This window comes from Rhamphochromis longiceps, linkage group LG17 (genome assembly GCF_057381845.1).
Source record: "Rhamphochromis longiceps isolate RC_006_pf linkage group LG17, R_longiceps_female_GT1.1, whole genome shotgun sequence".
NCBI lineage: Eukaryota > Metazoa > Chordata > Actinopteri > Cichliformes > Cichlidae > Rhamphochromis > Rhamphochromis longiceps.
Window position 1 is genome coordinate 2,184,710 of NC_140573.1, and position 21,513 is coordinate 2,206,222.

Here is a 21,513-nt window from a genome sequence, read left to right on the forward strand (position 1 = left end):
TGGATGATGTTTGAAGGCAACTCTTTAACATGAATGAAATGCGTGACTGGAGATCAGCATAAGAACCTGCAGAAGGAGCTGCTGGGTGGATGGTGGGTGCACAAAACACTGAAGCCTTCTGCGGCTCGGTACATTAATGCAGCCCGTACCATACTCTGTCTGCCTCCAGAGTGTTTCTGTTAATGAACCACAATCTTTGTATAAAGAGTTAGCGAGTGTGATCCACCATGTGATGGTGTCACAACAGCCTGGACATCAGGGCTGCCACAAACGATTATTTTGATAGTCGACTAATCAGATCATTGGACGTGAAGCGCAGCGCTTCTTGCACCAGCAGCATCTGCTCTTATATAACTATCATTAGCTTACAGCTTTAAGTGTTTAAGGTGCTCACTAAAAATAAAGACAAGATGATAGTTTATTAAACTTTTAATGACATTTGCAGATTGTTTTGGTGAAGTTTAATAAACTCAGCCGTCTGCTCCTTGCTATCTAAAATATAACAGGACACCGGAGTAAGTTCTGGAGCATCTCACACTTCTGATAATCAGTTTTCTGTTTGACGTTTATTCAGCTGCGTGAAAACTAACTTTAATCTCAGCCAAACCGATTTACTCAGGAACAAATAAAATACTAAAAAAAAGCCAAACAATAACATTTTAAAGTTATGAGTAAGTGTAAGTGACTTATAAATCATGTTTAACCTAAGTAGCCAAAGACCACGGGGGTCAGAAAACGACATGCCAGGAGTTCGCTGTTCTCGCCGGCTCTAGAGACCCTCGAGCTCCCGGCTTGCTATCGAGCTAGTGGGTAACAGACGTCTCCGAAAAGGTCGGAGCACTTTTGCAAATATGTGATGTCTTGATAAACCGAGGAGATATTTGAGGTTTACACAGCTACATTCTCGCCTGAAAATATGTTAAAAGTTTATTTTGTGACCCAGAAAGAATAATAAGAGTAACATTAAAACAAGTAGCTGCCGCCATTGTTGGAAACTGGAATTGGCTGGGCTGCGCTATGAATTCTGGGATAGGAAAACATCAGACGTTTACAGTGTGAAAGACGAGACTTCAAACTGGGAGTCCTGGGTCGGAGGAAACTGATCCCAACTGCGTGACTCAATTTTCAGTAGCTCCCCCTGGAGTGGGTGTGTCCACATACAATCAAGGTGTAATAATACCTCAGTCACAGCTTAAGTGATGAACATGTGAATCTATCAACAACTATAATAAAACATACACAAATGTGAAAGGGGGTCATTCTACATATCAGCCATTATTTTGGTGTCTTTTGATGGTGATAATACTAGAACATATTTTTAGGATATGATGTTACTCCTACTCAAGCAAAAGATCCAAGTACTTGATCCACACAGGGAAAGAAAGTTAATCAGAATTTAGAGTTTTCAGTGGCCTAATTACATGAAAACAAGCTGTGTAAACCTGGAAAGTACAGACAGAACAATAAGTCATACACAGCGCCAACACTCACACTGCGTCCACGCTCCGCTCACTCCTTTCCCCTTCAGCCTCTCTGGCTCTACGGCGCCTCATGCCTGTGTGCTATCATTCATAGTGCAACACTACTCAAAGTGTCATCATACTATCTGTGACTCAACAGGCTAACCCCCACCTATGCCTCCCATCCATCTTATCTATCTGCACTCGGGATTTTAGAGTGTTTGTATGAGAGAGCTCTAAGCCAGCCACACTGCAGACAAATGCTGCGTCCTCAAATAACAGAACAGTACACGAAGCATTAGAAGCATGCCTGTGGTTCACCCTCACACAGCGTGGGCTGCGTGTGTGTGCGGCAGGTGCGAGTACACAGAAGGAAGTGACTTGGAGATCCGGAATTCCATCGGAATTCAGTTTCGATGGTGGGAAGTCGTAAATTGCATGACGCAGACTCGATATAATCATCACCACACACCACAGCTGACCCTTTGTGTGTGTACACAGAACATACGTGTGTGTTTGTCCAGCCAGCCGTGCGCTCACGTTGAACCTTTACCCACTTCTGTGTCACTCCATCATAGTTCCGCTTCCATGATTTTCCTGACTCTTACACTGAAATGAAAAGCGCTCCGAGGTGTTAGCCGACTGATGTGTCGGGCACGCTCAAATAGAAATTCAGGTGAACGGTGATGCTTACGTTAATTTCACGCTGGCACTATGGAAAACAGTGGATCAGACCACACCATCGCATTATTGCAACGATGTCCATGGAACGTGTGATTTCATTACCTGTGAAGTAACTATTTCAAAGACGTGCACCGGCTGGGTCTGTGACCTCTCACTGTCAGCAACCAGCTTCAAAGCGACGTTGGTGCATCGAGATGCTGATGAGATACCGATAAGGCCGAATCCGTCTGTTTGCTGCCGGTTAGCAGTAAAATACAATCCAGTCGGCATTAACGTGAAATCCGTTTGTGATAATACAGCGATTAGCTGTAAAAAAACAACACTGCATACACAGAAACTCAGTTAAACTGAAATTCACATCAACTTCTCACACTCTCAGGACGGCCTCACAGGTCTGAAGCACAAACAGTTACAAAAAGACACTCAGCACAAAGTCAGCTTGCTTTTTTATATATAATCAGAACAAAACCAACTGGCAATCTGCTGAGACAAGGACGCCATCGCAAAGACGACGAGTTGAGCTCATTAGCACAGATCAGTTCAGATCTGTAAATGTTCAAACAGCAGCCATGGGTGTGGTTAGGTCTATAGGTGATTTTGAAAAGTTACAGTAGGGGTGGTTAGGGTGGGGGTGTCACACAGTTTGCATGTATGATTTCAATATTCTCCTCCTTATATTTTCACCTTGAGAAAGGAACTCATTTGCACAAATACATATGCAACTAATCTCTGTCTCTCTTCCACAGCATGTCTTTATCCTGTCTTCCTTCTCTCACCCCAACCAATCACAGCAGATGGCCCCGCCCCTCCCTGAGCCTGGTTCTGCCGGAGGTTTCTTCCTGTTAAAAGGAGTTTTTCACACTGTTGTTGTGATTTGGCGCTGTATAAATAAAACTGAATTGAACTGAAAATCTTACATAATCTTGTAAATACTGGCAGTACTTTTATCCACACCAAAACAGTTCCTGCGAGTCCAACACGTTAGTAAATCTTAGTACAATCAGTTTTTAGGGGCTTTTTTTCTACCAGCTGAAATTAGCATTTTATATAAAAACAGTAAATTATTCATTAATTTCTCAGACCTGATGGATGGGTCCATCTTTCATACCGTCTACTTTGAACACATACTGTTCATGAATACAATCCCAAATAGTGTTAGCAGCTACAGCTAATATCTGCTGATCACTGTCAGCCCAGGTTGCTTCTGTTCAATGTGCTAATTTAGCATTAGCATCAGCCTCATATAGCGTTTATCATCCTTACTGTCACTGTTAGCAGAGTCAGCGCCTTAACGTTTACACCTGAAACTACCTGAAAGGCTCAACCCTGTGGTGAAAGGGTATATTACAATAGATGGACTATATATTTTCTAGCAGTTCTAAATGCTGTCTCTCATTATACAAATATATTCTCTAGGATTAAGCCATGAAACACCAGCTTGCACTTGTCAGATTATTCAGATGGAGTGAGCAGTGGAATGCATCAAGAATAGTTGATAGATGATTTGGAGCATGTTTAAAACTGTGTATCTAATATATATGCATATTTGTGTTGTTCCTAATAATCACCATAATAACGCTGGTCCACGATCAACACTGTAACGTTGTGATGTCATAGCGTTGGAATTTGTAGGAAACCTTTGTTGATATAAAAGTCTCTTCTGGAACAAATAATGAGACTTTCAGGTGTTTTCTTTATTAATCTATGAGCTATAACTAATATATTATAATCCTGGGTTTCATGTTAGCCAAATTTAGGTTACTCCAGTTGGCTTTCTTGTGATGTTTTAAGAGCATTAGCTAACTTCCTGGCTAATGCTAACAGATGACATCAGCTCCAGTGTTGATTCTGGACAAACACTCTGGTGATGCCACAGGAACAAAGTCGACACGGGGATCAGATGGCGTGATTGAAACCCTCTATATGTTTAACCACAAATCTGAAACAGCTCTCAGCTGTGATATACTGCGACCAGCATGCAGGGGAACAAACTGCAGTGCAACAGATGAGATATTTGTGCTTTTCTCCCGGCTGGTGAGGATCACTCGCTGCTGCTTTTGCAACACACTGCCTGCTCTGTCTTGTCAGTGTCGACGTTACCACGTATGAATTTGTTCTTTTCACTGTGCGAGAAAATAAATGTGTGGCACTGAGGACGTGTGAATAGTGCCAACTGTGTGAGCTCTGTTTCAGTTTGCAAGAAACCCCACACCTATGTTTTATTGCAGAAAGGACCTACATACCCAGCTAGTATATATGTCACTTCACCAACAGCTCAAGATAAATTTTAAAGCTTCAAACACTTTGATGTACTTCCTTTCTTTCACTTTATCTGTTCCGATCAGAGTAAACACCCACTAAACCAAGCCCTCAACACAATAGATTTGATGCTCCTCATTTCCTCCTGTCACTCATCTCCCTCAATTTATCTCTCAACATTCTCATCTTCCTGTCCAGCTCACGTGATGCATGATGGCAAACACACACACCCAAAACTAAGCTGTAAAGGCCACGCAGTGTGGTAAGGAGGCAAAGTTCACAGTGTGAGGGAGTGGCATGCTGTGTAAGGGCCACGGGAACACATACACACAGTTTCACAACAGGTGGGATCACGCTGTTCGCCCACACACACATTCTTTTCGTTCCACAGCCAGGTAAACATCTTGGTCCAGAGAGGAGAAGCACAAAGACGTAACACACGTCAGGTTGAACCATGAAATGCATTTTCATCCTGGTGTTTAATGAACTGGAGACATGATTACAAGAAGTGTATCGTACAAAGACGCTCAAACACACACGGACCTTTTAGCCAGGGGTGCGTCATTCCAGTGCCGTTTGCTGATTTGAAGCCCAAAAGGCGTCTGCAGCATGCATTTGCCTCCAGCAGAGCCTGCAGAAAGAGAGAGAGACCACACGGTTACATAAGAAGTCGCTGTGAAACAGCATCTTTGTAGTGATCAGCAGTCAGTCAGCCTCGCTGAAAACGATGCAGACGTTACATAAACGCCATTCAACATAAATAAACACAGACAGGGCAAGAACTGAAGCCATGAATTACACATAATGCAATCAGATTAAGAGAATCATATATCGGCTTCTCTCTTCAGATGGGATTTTCACGACACAGCTCTCCTCTGCATCTCGACAGAATCACCAGCTCGGACCTTTAACCTCCTCCCTGCTGCTTGGTCGTATATGCATTAAAGCACATGATGCAAATTGTTTAGGATGGGGACGTGGAAGATGGAAATGTGATGAGATGAAGCATGACTCATCGGAGTGTAACGTGTGGGACCTTTGGACAGGCTTAATAAAGATTTAGCTTAAGCTAGCAGGTGAAGAGCAAAGAGCGACTTCCACTGAGAACACGTGTGAAGCTTAAGTCAGCAGTAAGTCTGGCTCCAGGAAACACGATGGCGGCTGCTACACAGAGTCCAGAATCGATGAAATCACTCGAGCCCAGCTTTGCAAAAATGTTGTAATCTTTAACACGTGTTAGCATGATGTATAAACCTACAAATACAAAACAAAGTTTAAGAAATATTCATTAGGTTAGCTAACCGTTCAATGGTTAGCTAGCAAGTGTTGTAAACCGGCAACCATGGCAATCTGATAGCAACTGAAGCTACTGCAATGATGTTTTTGGTGCAAACAAAGCCCTCTTTGCAGGCAGTTTCACGCAGGGGCAGCAACAAGTCATCACCCACTTGGGGAATACACATTTTTCCTTAGCGACTGGAGATTGCCAGGGGTCACCAACTCGTCTCTAGGCCCATGTGACTGAAGCCTTAGTTTATCCAGAGGTCGATGGAGCGTGCAAGGCTGTAAGACTGTAACGTCATTACAATGTTTCACTTTCTGCACAACTGAATTTTTAATTTCAAATGAAAGATGAAATCCTGTGACCAACAGCTGACACTTGAGCTGCTGACTGCTGGTTTCCCACACCAAGGGGACAAACCTGCAGAGTGTGATGGACTGAGGGAGAAGGCACACGGCCCTGGTTGCAGAGCAGCACAGAGGTAGCATTGTTCTCGTTGCCCTTGGACTCACAGACATTTATCCCCAGGGTTTGACAGAGAGGAATATCAGCCATGCACGAGAGTGAAATGTAGAGCAGCCCGCTGGCTCAGGGACGTGCCGCAGCTTCAGTGACTTTTGAGCATTAATGTAATGCAGTGTTAACATGAGCACAGCCAGGAGGGCATAGTCAGCATATCACTGGCTGGAGGGAGACGTCAATCACCACCAGTGCTAAATAAGGCAATGCTATGACAATCCTCCTTTTCCTCCCAGCCCTCTTGGAGCTGTGGTTAGGTGTGTGTGTGTGTGTGTGTGTGTGTGTGTGTGTGTGTGTGTGTGTGTGTGTGTGTGTGTGTGTGTGTGTGTGGTTTAATCTCAGGGCGTTCTGCTGCATCATGTTCTTGAGGTGCATCTGACAGATGCTCTGGAAGCTGCCAGGAATGTGCTTTTTGGCATCAGCGTGAAACTTTGACTGCACTCAGCACACACACACACACACACACACACACACACACACACACACACACACACACACACACACACACACTGACATGCAGGGCTTTTCTCTCAATCTTCTCACTGTGCCTGCCTTTTCACTTATGTGGCTATTTATCTCAGCACACAGCAACCCTTCACAAGCCCCACCTCGGACACCCATCTGTTGTTCCCTGTATTAAAAGTGAACAGTGCTGTATAACATAAACCTGCATCACATTTCTCATATTTCACTGTTAAAACTCCAACAGCTGCACTAAAATGAAGGGAAAACACCTCATTTCAATTCTGAAAGTCCACGACTTTCACAAGCAGTTACAGGTTCACAAGTTGAATTCATGTCTGAGGTTTGCTATGAAGGTTATTTTAATGTTTAAATATATAAGAATCGTTTCAGATCAAGTCAAAGACGACACATTCGATTCAGTCCTGCTAATTCATCTGGATAAATGTAAAAGTGAGTACAGTGAACACAACACATCCTCCTCGCCCAAACTGAAAGACGCTGCTATCAAACATCAGAGCAGAAACATCGAGAGAAAAATGAGGAATTAAATATTGGTTCCAGTAATTCTGATGAATCCTCTTTCAGATTTCTAGTCAGACATAATCCACCTACCTTGCTGCAGCGTGACATTGCCGGCATGTGAAGCAAAAGAAATTAAACTTTCATCCAAAGAAAGCTTCAAGTATTTGACTGTTGAGGACAGCTTGCCGTGACAGACAAGTCCATCAGCATCTCACAATCAGTCACTGCGGTTACTTGCTCCACCTAAGGCATATCCTCACCCAAACTAGTGCCCGCATTTGCACTGCAGCTCCAAAGCTCGTTTCGCTAATCTGCAGAGTGAGGTCGTCAAAAACTCCCAAACTATAGCAAATATTTAAACGATTGGATGATGATTAAGATTGTTTGAGCAGAGCTCTTTAATAGTGTTTCCCATTAAATGCAGTCAGGTAAAAGTCCCCCACTGGGGTATTTTTCTTGACTAAATAAGTACGCTTCGATACTGTGGTCAGTTGTGCTTTCTGACTAATTCTCTACATCGTCTATTTTCATGAAGACATGAAAGTACTGGCTGAGGTGAGCGCTGCCAACACTGCATGTGTTACTGAAATATTTGATGAATGAAACTGCGAGTGTGTGCGTAGTTCCACATCATCACTCGTTACTACTCTCAGGTGAAAACCCCACAGCAGGCTGTCGAACGGTCGTTAAAACCATCGGCGCACCGGCAGTTTGAGTCATAGCCAAACAGACCAACGCTGACACTCATTACAATAGTTCTCTCTTGGTTATCTCAGAGTTTGTGTGCCTTCCTCCCACTGTAAGGACTAACCTGCTGAAAGCACGTCGAGAGGAAAAAAGAGAGAGAGACTTCTCATTTTCATTTCAGGGTGGAACGGAAACGAGACAGATGTGTATCAAGTGAGCCTGAGACATATTTGGGTTTCGTTGCACAAAGTGCAATTAGGACTGCGCTGCTCAACTATTTAAATGTGTGATTTCAAGTAACTAGTAGTAACTAGTAATTACTAAAGAGTGACAGTCAACCTGGCAACACTCCAATATTTATTTATTCAAACATGGAACAGTTCATTTCATCCAGAAAACGAATACGTGTAAGACTCAACCCTGTTTCAGAAATAACTTCATAAACTTAATAAACAGTAAAAGAGCAAATCTAGACCAGTTTCATGAGGATTTATGTGCAAATTGTCATGACCATTGCCACGACCCCTCCTCGGTTCAGAACCTACTGATGCATCCCTGCTAGATTTCATCCCTGGGGTTTATAAAGAAAGGCCTGAAAAACGAATGGATCCATCCTGCCTTGTATTAACGGTTCAGGCTGATAGTGGTGGTGTAATGGTGTGGGAGATACTTTCTTCCACTAATACCAAGTGAGCATGACAGCCTACCTGCTATCGTTGCTGACCGTGTCATTCAATCTATGGCCGACAGCTGCCTTTGGCCGAACAGCGTGTCACAAAGCTCAAATCATCTCAAACTGGTTTCTTGGACGTGAATGAGTTCACTGTACTCAAATGGCCTCCACAGTCGCCAGATCCCAACCCAGCAGAGCGTCTTTGGGGTCTGCTGGAACGGGAGATTCACGTTGTCACGCAGTAACCATGTGACTCCCTATGAACCAAAATGTATCCATCTACACAACGAATTGAGGCACTTCTGAAACTACAAGGGGTCCAACTAGTAAAAGTGTGTATAAAATGAAATCGAATAGAAACGGCTTGATTATATTTTCACATACTGAGGAAATCTTATAGACAGAGTTCTTGGTAAAAACACTCGATGTGGAAACTTACAGCATTATATTCAGGTTTTCTCGCTGCTGCGACCTCAGTGATCGTACTCGCTTCCGCCCACAACGCAGCTTCGCCTACACCAATAAATGGACATCTTCCTGAAGTGACACCTTTGGGTATGAAAATGAGCTTCAGATCAAAGTGAAATAAAAACATTCTTCAAATTCAGTGACCAGTAGCGATAGATTTAACGCAGGAACAGTGAATACCGGTGGAAGTTTTGTTTCAGAAGCTTCATAACAAGGGGACAAGCTGCAGTTTATTGACTGACCCTCGAGACTGCGATACATTTGACCTCTGTTGGTATTAAAAAATATATATATTGCAAGTTCAAAAGATCTCTTTTGGGGACAATGGACCAAAGTTATGCACGCACAATATACAAGAACATGAGAGCTCATGGCGATGACTGTATGTTTTATTTGTTACGTATCGGAAATAAAATCCACTAAGCAGAACCTCTGTAACCACTATCTACTAAAAAAACCACTGCAAATGACTTCTTCTCTGCTGCAGCTTATTGAAAAGTACAACAACCACATGAGCTCCTCTCAAACAAAGTGGAACAAATTTGTGTGAGGCAAATCGAGTCGCTGAGCAGTGCTTAGAAGTCAAAGGCAATGAGCACGACCTGAGATCATGCACAGATACATGATGTAAAACTCTGCTGTTCTCAGAGGATGCATCCTACAAACACGTGTGCACTTTGACCCCAGACCCTGCTGCCACGCTGCCTCGGTGGGACAGAAAAACAGTCCAGCAGCGAACACGATACTTTGATCTTTAAATAAGAGCCGGCAGGCAGACAAAACAACCTCGATCCAGGAATACTCACAGCTGGAATTTGGATCTTCTCATTTTTACTCTCCTCTCCTGGTTGATTTTGACATCACAGGAGCACTCGCGCTGCCTGGCATGATCATCAATGAAAAGAGGAGCATGAGTCAGAGGTAGCAGCCCACTCAACAACCACAAACACACACGCAGAGAGTTCTAAGTAACCGACCATGCTTACGTATATGTATCTATATCTATATCTGTGTGTGCACAGTGTTCCTTTGAAGTGTTCACCTGGGTTACTAGATGAATCATAGCAACAAGGCAGATAAGGCTGAGAGGTTATGGTCTCTGGCTTTGAACACAAACATAAATGCACATATTTTGTGTATAGGGGAGAAACATAATTACCGTCATCACTCAGGCAGACTGACGTCAAAAGCAAAAAGATGTTTTTGAAAAAAAGAAAATGACAACGTGAAACTGAGCCATCGATCAGCCTCATCTGCATAACCTGAACCTGAGCTGGAAAGTCCCACACACAGTCAAAGTTTCTTAGAACAAGTGCTGAGAGCATCCTGAAGACACACTACGAAGAATATCAGCAGCCGCAGCCACAGATCTAACCCAGGAGAACCAATGAGCAGCAGGCAGGGTGCACTCTTGGTGCGCTGTCAGTAATATTACCCAACGTCTTGTTCCTGCAGATGGGTGGTGCAATCTGGTTTTATTAGCATCAAAACAGCAGGTTACACAGCACCTCAGGGGTGAAAGCATGAAAATACCTGTCACTGCATTCAGGCCAAGTGGTCAAGCTCCAAAGCAAAGAATAAAACTGAATGAAGAGGTTATAATAATGAAGAGCTCCAGCAGTTTGAGAGATGATAGACAGCAAGGGCAGAGAGAGACGGGCAAAACACGACAGATCCAGGACGTCAACAACAGGCATCACATTTCATGGTTCACACCCTAAAAATCAAGTTCCAATAGCTTAATGTGCTCAGTCACAAGGCAAAGATGTCGCTGCATATCTGAGTAGCAGAGTAACAAAGTGACAGAGTCAGTAACAGGATCTGGGTCACAGACTGAGTTAACTGAGCCGCAAAGTAACTGATCGGCTAAAGTCACCAATTCACTGGCACATACTGTGTGTCATTTAAACCGAAGCTAGATTTACACATTTTATGCGTTCACAAATTTGGACAATTTGGATTTCTCCTTTCTGTTTGGAAACATTAGAAAACGCCGAATCCTTGAGCTAGTTTATCGAGCGCTGGCACGCCATGTGCCGATGAGCCGGTTCGTCTACAAGACTCGCCGAGCTGACGTGGCCCATAACGGACTTGACCGCAGAGATCTGCAGCTGTGTTCGGATTACTTGCATCTTCACAGAAGCACACTTCCTGCCACATATTTTCTGAAGATATTTTGATCCTATCACATTGAACAACTTGTCTTTGGCATCTCACGCAAGTTTCAAACCACTGCAAGATGACTTTCAGGACATTTCCACAAAAATCAGTGCAATGCCTGACAGTTTCTTTTTAAATTGTGAAATATGCAGAGCCTCTGGAATCCTTCGAAGTGTATGTAGTGATGCAACTCACACGTGAAAATGCTGGATTTCCAAAATAAAAGCACTAAACGAGTAAGAATTCCCTTTAAAGGTCTTAAATGCAATTTCAATTCTTTTTAAAAAGTGGTGAAAAAAACAAAACAAAATGATGAGCTGACTTTCCTCTTCATGCATTCTTCTCCCGATTACACGTTTATGAAACAGCAAAAACGTAATGACTTGCACTCTGCATCAACGGCTCTTGAGCAGCGTGTGCTCGGCATCTTAACTGAACGACATCACCAGCTAAAAGCCGCATCAAAACCATCTAACTGTCCGTGTCAGCAGCGAGGTCATATCTCGATCCCATTATGAGTATTTCTGATTGTTCCCCAAACACAAAGTAGGCCTACAACAAAAAAGAGCTTACAGGAAAGGGCCCGAGATTTGTCAGGTCTTTGATACTGATACACATTTCCAACTGGACGTCTCTCGGATTTTGTTCCCGTCTTACAGATGTTCCTCTTCTCCCCACTTAGTTCTCATCTCTTTGTCTGAAACTTTGAATAGTTTTTATTGATTGCTACAGTGCTGTCAGGTCATCAGTGTTCATTCAGGGTGCAGTGTTCAGGGTACTTGGTATAAACATGCGGGTGTAAGTGCATGAAATAAAATGCATTAGGAACTGGAGAGTAACTGGAAGGAAAAAGGAGAACACGAGAACAATGGTGCACCGTGTCTTTATAAGCCAGTGATCAACCTGTTTGACCCTCATTCTCCATCATTCAGCAGTTTCATTCGTTATGGTCTATACTTATGTTTTTTAATAAACCTGAATATAATGCTGTGCCATGAAATTCAGATTTGGAATTTCAGGGATGGCAAATATGTGAACTAAAGCTGGGCGTCCTCACCTGCTCTACCAGCCTGTTAAACACGGTGATATTATAAATAATGCTGAATAATAAACACTTTAAAAAATGCCAGAAATCCATATGAATTCATGATATATCAGTATTGAAGCTCAGATATTCATAGCTTATATAGATGTTGAACCAACTTCCACCACAACAGCCAGGATGAACGGACCAGCCCACGGTGGGGAAACTGAGGCCTTCACACCTCACAGGTGTGGAAATTATAATAAAGGGTTTAGAAATCAGGATATTGTTCAGTGTCTGTGTTCCTACATGGAAAAGATATAAATCTTATAAAGTTTGTATCTGTCTTGTGTGAAACTTGTATGAAAAGCATACAAGAGTGAAAACAGATATAAGATCCCTTGAAAAATTATATAATGAAACTTGTATGTTTTGTATACTTACTAAAACAATATATGAAAGTAATGAGAAATTGGCCACTTTCATGAGTAAATCATAGAAGTTTTTTCTTTTCCATATGGGTTACTTTAGCACTCAAGACACTTAAACAGAAACTCGACGATCGCCTGTTTGTCATTCGATTGCACATTGTGACCGATATCAGAAGTTTCAGTTTCAGAAAGCAGAGCTGGTGATGGTCTGTTACTTCTGCCGTACCAGGAGCTCAGCTATTTCTGTCTTTCAGCCAGCAGAGTTTCTGGTGTGGTTTAACCGGTAATTAACGGCTCCTTGAGGCAAACCCAGTCAACCGTTACAGATTTTCTGAGGTCAAGTATCAAATTGACTGCAATGTGAGAAAACCCTTTCAGAGCATATAACAGAGCTGCTTTCTTCTATGCGTTTACATGGTGTGTTTACATGTGTGCGCCCCGTAAACTTTAGAAATGTCTTCATTTCATAATTTCATTAATGAGATGTGCCGACTCGACTACACCTGCAGAGGCAATGATAGATTACTCTCCACTGGGCACGTCACAATAGTTCACCAACTTAATATGTCTAGCCTGATGGATGTGATCACATGTGCGGTCACATACAACACTTGAGCAATAATGAAAACTAAATTACATTTACCAAAATACAAAGACACCACCAACAGACAGAAAGCAGGATTTTGGTTTAGTGTCAGTTTCCTAGTACAGGACGTTCCCGTTTGCCAGGCAGTCTCCGTGCTTTGCTTTATAAGCGCTCTCTTTTTTGATCCTGGTCATGTTTTCAGATTTTGCCGCAGCTGGTCCCTCTGTCATCTGCTGGCGTAGCTCCATCATTTGATTACAGTCTTGATTAATAGAGCATTTCGGTTGAAGTCGATATTTCTGAGTTCCTAGTTGGAATTTTCAAGTGGAACTGGGAAAGTCGGAGTCACCCCACCAAACTTTGCCTTCCATTCTGCTAGGAACCATAAGGAGGTCTGCAGTCTTAAGAAATGCTCTGTTAGGGTAATATGCGGTCTTTAAGACACAGCAGGATGTTTAGAGATTCGGATGTGCAGGGAAGGATTTTAAATGCAGAGAAGCTAATGTGAGAGAAATGTGCTCTCTCTTTCCAGTCAGGACTCTTCCTGCAGCGTTTTGGATCAACTGAAGGAGTTTCATGGACCTTTCAGAGCAACCTTATAATATTAAATTATAATAAGCTTAGAAGTAATAAATGTATGCTCTAGTTTTTTGACAGGATGAGGCTAATTTTCATTCAGATGAATGAAGGCTGCACATTTGTTTAGTGTATGCTGAATGCTCCTGGTCAGAACAGTTACTTGCAGGGTCACTAAAGAGCAACGTAATGAAATCTAAAGTCAGTGTTTGGACAGACGCCATGATTCTTTAGTACAACAACCTCAGTTTGATCTGAATTCAGAAGTAGGAAGTTAGAGGTCCCTTATAGAGGCCTCTGTGTCTTCATGTCTGAAGTTTAACTAGTTTATTTGCACCATCCAGCTTCATGCACAGATAAAGCTGGGCATCATCTGCAAAGCAGTGCAAATATATGTAATGTTTCATAATAATATTTCCTGAGGGAAGCGGCGCGTATATAAAAAAGCCTGGAAAAAAGCTCGTAACACTTCATGTTTTATAAATGTGTACGACTTCAAGAATATATTACACAACACTAGTAAATAACGAGTATGAACGATATATGTGGAATCATTTTTATAATACTTGTGTCCATGATCACTGACACTCGTGGACACAGACATCAGCAGCTACTAATTATCAGCGGTGACTGTTTGTTCCATAGCTGCGGAAACAGCTTTTACTGGGTTTCTTTAACACGGAGGAAATTCTTTAACTCCGAGGCTTCCAAGGCAAGTTCTGAAAAAAATCATCATAACAAGGAGCTCACATTAGTCCTAAGAAAAAGGAAACATTGTTTCTTAGTCAATTAAGTAAACTTAATTTTGTGCAATGTCTAAAATATAAAATGTGCTTATGTTGCAGCTGTAGCACTGTGCACAAAGCGGACACTATCGCGTGCACGATGACTTGTTTGCATCTATCTGTGCGGGTTGTAGAATTCACCCACAAGAACTGAATTAATAACTGCACCCATAAAATGAACGTATGACGTATGTCCAAAATATCATAGCAGAGTAAGAGACGCAAAGATGTCCCCATGTTTAATAGAGTGAAGGCACAGTGGCTGACCGAACCTCACGAATGCAAACCGTCTGGTTCTTATAACCCCTGTACCTAAAAGTGCTGTATACAACTTCCATCCATCCATCCATTCACTTCCGCTTCTCCTTTTCAGGGTCGCGGGGGGCGCTGGAGCCTATCCCAGCTGTCATAGGGCGAGAGGCGGGGTACACCCTGGGCAGGTCGCCAGTCTGTCACAGGGCCAACACACAGAGACAGACAACCATTCGCACTCACTTTCATTCGCACATTCACACCTAGTGACAATTTGGATTATCCAGTTATGTATACAACTTGTCTCTGTTAATACAAGCACGTATTCCTATAATTAAATGCTTTGCATCCAAAATGCTAATGATGCATCATAGGTTAACATTTTGCCCAAGAACATTTGGCATTCTGCGCGGGATCGAACCACCAACCTTCCCATTACAGACACCTTGGTTCTAAGTGTTGACTTGCTAGTTAGCTGTTAGGAATCCAGCTAACTCTGCTGGAGACTGGACAAAAAACACTTTTATTCAAGAATTATACCACTGCTTCACGTCTAACCACAGAAAACCACAGCTCTCATGTCCTCATGCAGATGGACCAACAGAATGTGTTTAAAACAACTGATAAAAAAGTAGAATTACTAAAGGAAAAACCCGCATAAATTATCTGTAGAAGCTGCTGAGCAACAATGTGCCAACAGAGCAGCTCGGGTGCTCCTTGGGACTGATTTACATGGATCTGGAATGCTGGTGGACGTGTGGAATACCACTCTTCAAAAAGACATTGTTTGGTGTTGTGATGATCACTGTTGTCAGCTCTGTTTAATGGTTAAACTGTGGTCAAAGTGACGGTGATCATCCTCATCACTGTGCCCTATGAACAGGTCCTTACCATCCTGGAATAGAGCACTACCATCGGCAAATAACAGAATAATGACCAATGGAACCGAGGGGACGTGAAGTGAAGCCACACCATACTGCAAAATGTCCCTGACTCATAAAAAACCACCAGGTCCCATCAGTGTAGGGGTTTTTCTTCCCCTTTCATTTAAGTCCAAATTTAATTGAAGTGTTCTTATATAAGTTTCAGTTTACTAAATTCCAAAGCTCTCTGTAATAAACACCAATAAATATGCTGAGATCATTTGCAGGAACTCCCTTCAGTGCTTCCCTTTAGTTTAGTTAATCCTGTGTGGAATTCAAGAAAGATCTATTTAGTGGGCCTTGCCCAAATTGACCGATCAATGCATCTACTGGGTTTTTATCTGTTTGTTTGTTTTAAATCAAGGTGGACTGTAGCTATGGTGGACCTTCAAGGAGGCTGGTGCTGGAAGCCACACAGACACATAAAAGATGAACGCTGAAGTCTTTAATGAAAATGTTTTTTCTGGATGAGTCAGCTGTGCTCATGTCGACTAATAAAGCAACTAACAATTCATAGGGGGAACACTGTTACAGAACAAAATGTCCTCGTGGTCCTGGAAAAGCTGCCACTTTTGTTTGTTCTGAAAGTACTGTTATGAGCAGGAGACTGAAAACAAAAGTAAAACTGTTTTGTGTAACTGAAATGAATCTCCCAGTCAGAAATCCATGCATTAAGCACTTTCTGGTTTCAGGTTCATTCTTGAAGACTCAGCATTTGCTTCCCTGCGTCACCAAAAAAAGAAACTTAATTTAATTCAGCAAAACTGAAGAACAAATCGTTCAGACTTTTGAATAGAAACATTATCTCCTTTACAGTTACTGTGGTCCACTGTGGCCAAAGTCGTTGTTTGGACCAGATTTTAAAGTTGTAATGTTATAAGTTGGAGATTTTAATATGGGACTCTATGGGGATTAATGGTTTTGGAGCCAGTCTCAAGTGGCCAATAAAGGAACTGCCTCCTGTGTTGGCTTCATTATTGAGTTCTGGAGGCTGAGGAAAAATGTTGAAGAAGGACAACTGATTATGTATGTCTGCGTATATATATGGTCAACAATTGAGCTCTAAACTCAGAGTGTTTGCTTGTGTCAGATGAGCATGCTAACAAACAGCCGTCAGGTTCAGGTTGTGACTCTAGTCTACATGCATATTTCACGTCAAATTTAGGCTTGAGAAAATCCAAAGTGTTGGACAAATGTTGCAGTGAGTGGATGAGTAAAGACTTTTATGTAGTCACAAACATTTCTGTTGTGCAGATTTTCGACTTTGTTCCAATCATTTGCTGAAAAACATACTTGAAAGGAATCATCTGATATCCAGTATGAAAAGCAGGAATGATTATTGCTGGAAATCATGAGATCATGAAATCATAAGATTCCAGTTTTTCTATTCAATAGAAAAACTGGAAAAGAAAGAAGCTTGCCAATACATTCACCTTGTGTATTTATGAAGCACCTGCACTTCATAAACGCATGGCACAACATAAAAGAGCCACCTCCATGTGACTCGGCTGTCCATCTGCATCTGACCTCAGGAAATCACATGATAGGGTGGGGCTAGGTTTCACGATGAGCTCACCCGAAACCCTGGCTGATTGTGACCCACACCCATTTTCACACCTTGGCTTGTGTCATTAGGCGGAGGATCAATAGGTGGTCCATGACCCTCTTGGGGGGACACTCCCACAGGACTTAAATCTGGGACTCTCCACCATTTGACCCTAGAACTGAAGAAGCTTCTCGGATGAAACATCTTCAAGCAACTTAAAGAAGTCCAGACGCTTTTCTTTCCAAGCTCCTAAGGCTACGTCCACACTGGCCCAGATAAATGTGAAAACGCCGTTTTCATCTGAAAACGCCTCGCGTCCACACCAGCATTTTCAGTTGTTTTCACAGAGTTGTGCGTCCACATTGAAACAGCCATAAACGCTTACGTTCCAGTCCTGCGCATGCGTGAAACGCAAGACAATTTGACCTGCCTCATTTCCGTCCGTTATTTACTTTCTAGGTCTTTAAAACGTTGCGGCAAAATGTTGAGGAAAAGCACCGAGTTTTTTAAATGGACTCACAATGAGGTGGAGTTGTTGCTGCGAGTAACACAAAAGTATAAAGTTGCAAAAGCGAGTGAGAATTAAAGAATTTGAAGAAAAGCTCTCTGGAGCATCTACAGACTGATATTAATCTTTAACAGGGCTGTCAAACAAAAGAACTGCTGTATAATGCCCTCCGCTACCTTAGTTTAATTGGTCACATGACTGCATCACATGACTAAAATGTGTCATCGTTTTCAAAAGTCTGCTTTTTTGCGTTTTCATTATAGTGTGTCTGAGGCTTTGAGCTGTGCTGTAAATAACTGAAGAAGTTCTCGATTATTCTAATGGCATTTAGAAATGACTGAGTGGACAATCCCTGCCTTAAGCACAGATTCTGACCTTTACCGGGTATTTTTAATACTAAATACAGGAAGTACCAGTAGTTTTCTGTCACACACTACATGTATGTGTGTGTGTGCGTGCGTGTGTGTGCGTGCGTGCGTGTGTGTGTGTGTGTGCGTGCGTGCGTGTGTTTTCTAGTGTTTTTCCCAGTAACAATATGATAGACGACACATTGAAACAAGATTTACTGGCAAAATGATGGCAAAACTGGTAATGAAATACAGTCTGGTTAAAACCGTAAATGTGTTTAATTTTACTGAGTGTTTAGAAGCAAATTAAAGTGTCTCAAATGTCCTTTGTCTAATTTGCAAACTAAAACAGTTAGGACCATATACAGTGTGTATGGTTGGACACAGCTTCTGGAATGTAATCCACTAGTTTCTGAAGTCCGTTTTGAAGCCTTGGGATTAGTGATTTCATCGCCATCATCTTAGTTTAAAAACACCAGATGTGCCAAAAATGGGAATGTCTGACTGTGAAGTAACATGCTAGCCGATGAGCACACCATGGATAATCCTCCATTTGAACTTCAGAATGAACGAGATTTAGCATAATTAATTTTTTATTGAAAAAAATAATGAGTGACTGAGTCTATGGATACATTAGGAGATCATGACACAAAGGCATTTTCCTGTTGATTACTATCCGGTCTTTAAGTCTGACGTCATTAGCCGTTTCCAGGTCCAAACTCTGCTTTAGGTCCCAAAGTCAAACGATCACTGTGGCAAAACTGAGAGTTACAAAGTGTCTAAATTCTTTCATCTTTAATAAAATGATCAGCGTTGCTGCTTTACCAGGTGTAACAATTAAGTTTAACATCCAATTAGCAGAAGTTAGCAGGATGTTAGCTTGCTAGCTTCCACCTAAACATGATATAGCATGTTCTGACTGAGAGATTTCTGAAAAATTCAAACGTACAGCTCTGCTATCACTTCCAACATAAATGAAGGCAGGAAACTAAACAGCAGTGACGTTTGTAGGGTTACTGAAGTTGGGCTAGCTGGTATATAATGATGTGCTACGTGATCGCTAGCGACACAGCTATGTTAGCATAACATAAACAGTGAACCTGGAGGATGAACGCTAAAATTTTCCCACTCCAGCAGCAAAAGAAGATCCAAACTACGCTTCACATAAACATCATCATGACTTTTGTACTTCAAGAACAGTTTCCCGTCTAAAAATCAGTTTTCTGCATTATTCGCTTGCTTGTTACGCACAAGACTACCGTTGTTTACAGGCTATCGGCCGCTGTTTTTTTCCTTTTACTTACTTCCGAAAAGAAAACCTAATTTCTGCCGTTCAACAGGCTTCTGAACAAATTTAAACTTTTTAAAATTATGCAAAATGCAAAAAGCTGTCTGTAACTTCAGAGGTAATGTTCATATGTCAATTAATGGTTTTCTTTCGTTTTTTGATGTACTGCAGAATATTTTTATAAAATCCCAGGCCAGGAAAATCACCTTCATGTTTTTCTGTGTTTTATCTTCAGCTACTTTGACACAAAGGCCTCTGCTGTGATGCTCACACCTTTGATAAAGTCTTGCGTGTGTCAGCTTCCTTTTTATAGATACAAAAATATGTAAATGTACTGATCTGAATTATAATATTTCTGACTGTCTGAGGCAAAATTTCCCCGATTCAAATCGAACCGAATCGAATCGAACTGAATCGATTCTAGAAATCAGTGACGATACCCAGCCCTATTCAGAGGCTTAGCAGATCCTACCAACATAACGTTTTTTAAAAAGATGATCCATCAGCCAACTCTTTGTTTTATTAGTTTTCTTATCAACTGCATTATATTATGCTGTACTACCAGCTGATTAACTGACACCCACAGAAAAATAATCTGTAACCAAAGGAAAGCAGCTCATTTGGACTGTGATTTAAACCATTTCCAATATTTAGACTATGATCAATATATGTGTCAACTTGTTTTGGATACTTATATTTTGTTTATTTAACAAATATTGTTATAGATTCAAAAAGCAAACTTTGCGTCTTCCTTGTTTTGTTTTGTTTCCAAATGTAAGTTTGATCCACACAGCTGGTTCATGTCATGTTATCCACACTTTGCTATCACTTGCATGCATTTAAGGTCTGCAGGCACAGGGGTCAAGGACCGGGCAACACTCAAACTTGGACAAAGTGTATGCAACATGAAACAGAGAGTAGACGCTCGTCCTGCATGAGTTCTACCTTCAAACATGCCTCACAGTCACCGTTTTTCATGCTTTAGGCTTTTATACAGTAAACAGAAGCACAACAAAAGCCAGTTTATTGGGAAATAGCTCCTGTGTGCTTCACCAGCGCTTGACCTCCTCATGCCGTTACTATGGAAACATGCCATAAGAGACGGTGCTTGTGCCTCTCCTTGTGACTGAGTCACCATGAAAAACCTGTGCATCACGGCTAATCAGACGCAGCCAGAAGTGCTGAAGGTCAGTTAGACACTAACATGTTTGTGCTTTCCTTCTGACTTGTCAACGTCACATAAGTGCTAAAGCGTTGATTTTGCTTTCCCCAGGTTTCTACACTCCTTCGCAGTGTCACCATGACGCAGGTTAAATGTTCGTGGTAGCAGGCTGTTACCGCTCACAGGTCACTGCCACCTCTAACGTACAACAATGAGGAAGTGATACAATAATAAATAGCTCACACGTTGCCTGGGACACCTGTCACACCAGGAAGAAAGGCGCTTAATCACATTGCATGCAGCTCGGATTAACAAGGTCCGCGTCAGGTGTTGAGGAACCAGGACACCCTGATGAGGAGTGGGCTACTGGAACAAGACGGCATTGGTGGGAGACCACCTGACCTGACCATATTCTGGACAATCTTGCTTTCTGACTCTAAGAATTAAAAAACGGATGACTCAATATGGTCATTGGGAATCTGGAAGATCAGGGAACTGACTACAGAGTGGAGATGAAGGCTGTTTTTCCATAAATGTCTACACAACCACAGGTGTTTTTGCAGGGCTGCCCCCTGCTGGCCAAGTGCACAGAATGCACATTTCAGACACTTCTGCTGTGACTTCACATTTCACAGCCACACGCTCCCGTCTCTTTTATACGCTACTGCCCATGTTTGTGGCACTTTCAGCAGTTTCAGTAGTTACAGACACAAACATGGTTAACATAACAGAATAAATGCAGAGACACTACAGTGATTACGCTGATTAGATGCTAAATATTTTTTTCCTTTTCTAAAAAGCTGAGTCACACAGCTGAACTCTGCTGACTCCAGTCAAAGCTTTATTCCCAGTTGGTAGATAACTCCTCCAGAGACTTCAAAAAATATTGCTTAGTAGATGGGAATT

At 42.0% G+C, this 21,513-nt stretch overlaps 1 protein-coding gene across 1 annotated transcript in view; it reads right to left on the minus strand.

Moving 5' to 3' along the window:
- Positions 1 to 21,513, minus strand: part of LOC146649056 (uncharacterized) — a 59,787-nt gene that overhangs the window by 25,958 nt on the left and 12,316 nt on the right. Inside the window, exon 2 of the mRNA XM_085387911.1 lies at positions 4,947 to 5,034. Within this exon, the coding sequence (XP_085244037.1) occupies positions 4,947 to 5,034 (88 nt within the window). The remainder of the gene's footprint in view (positions 1 to 4,946; positions 5,035 to 21,513) is intronic.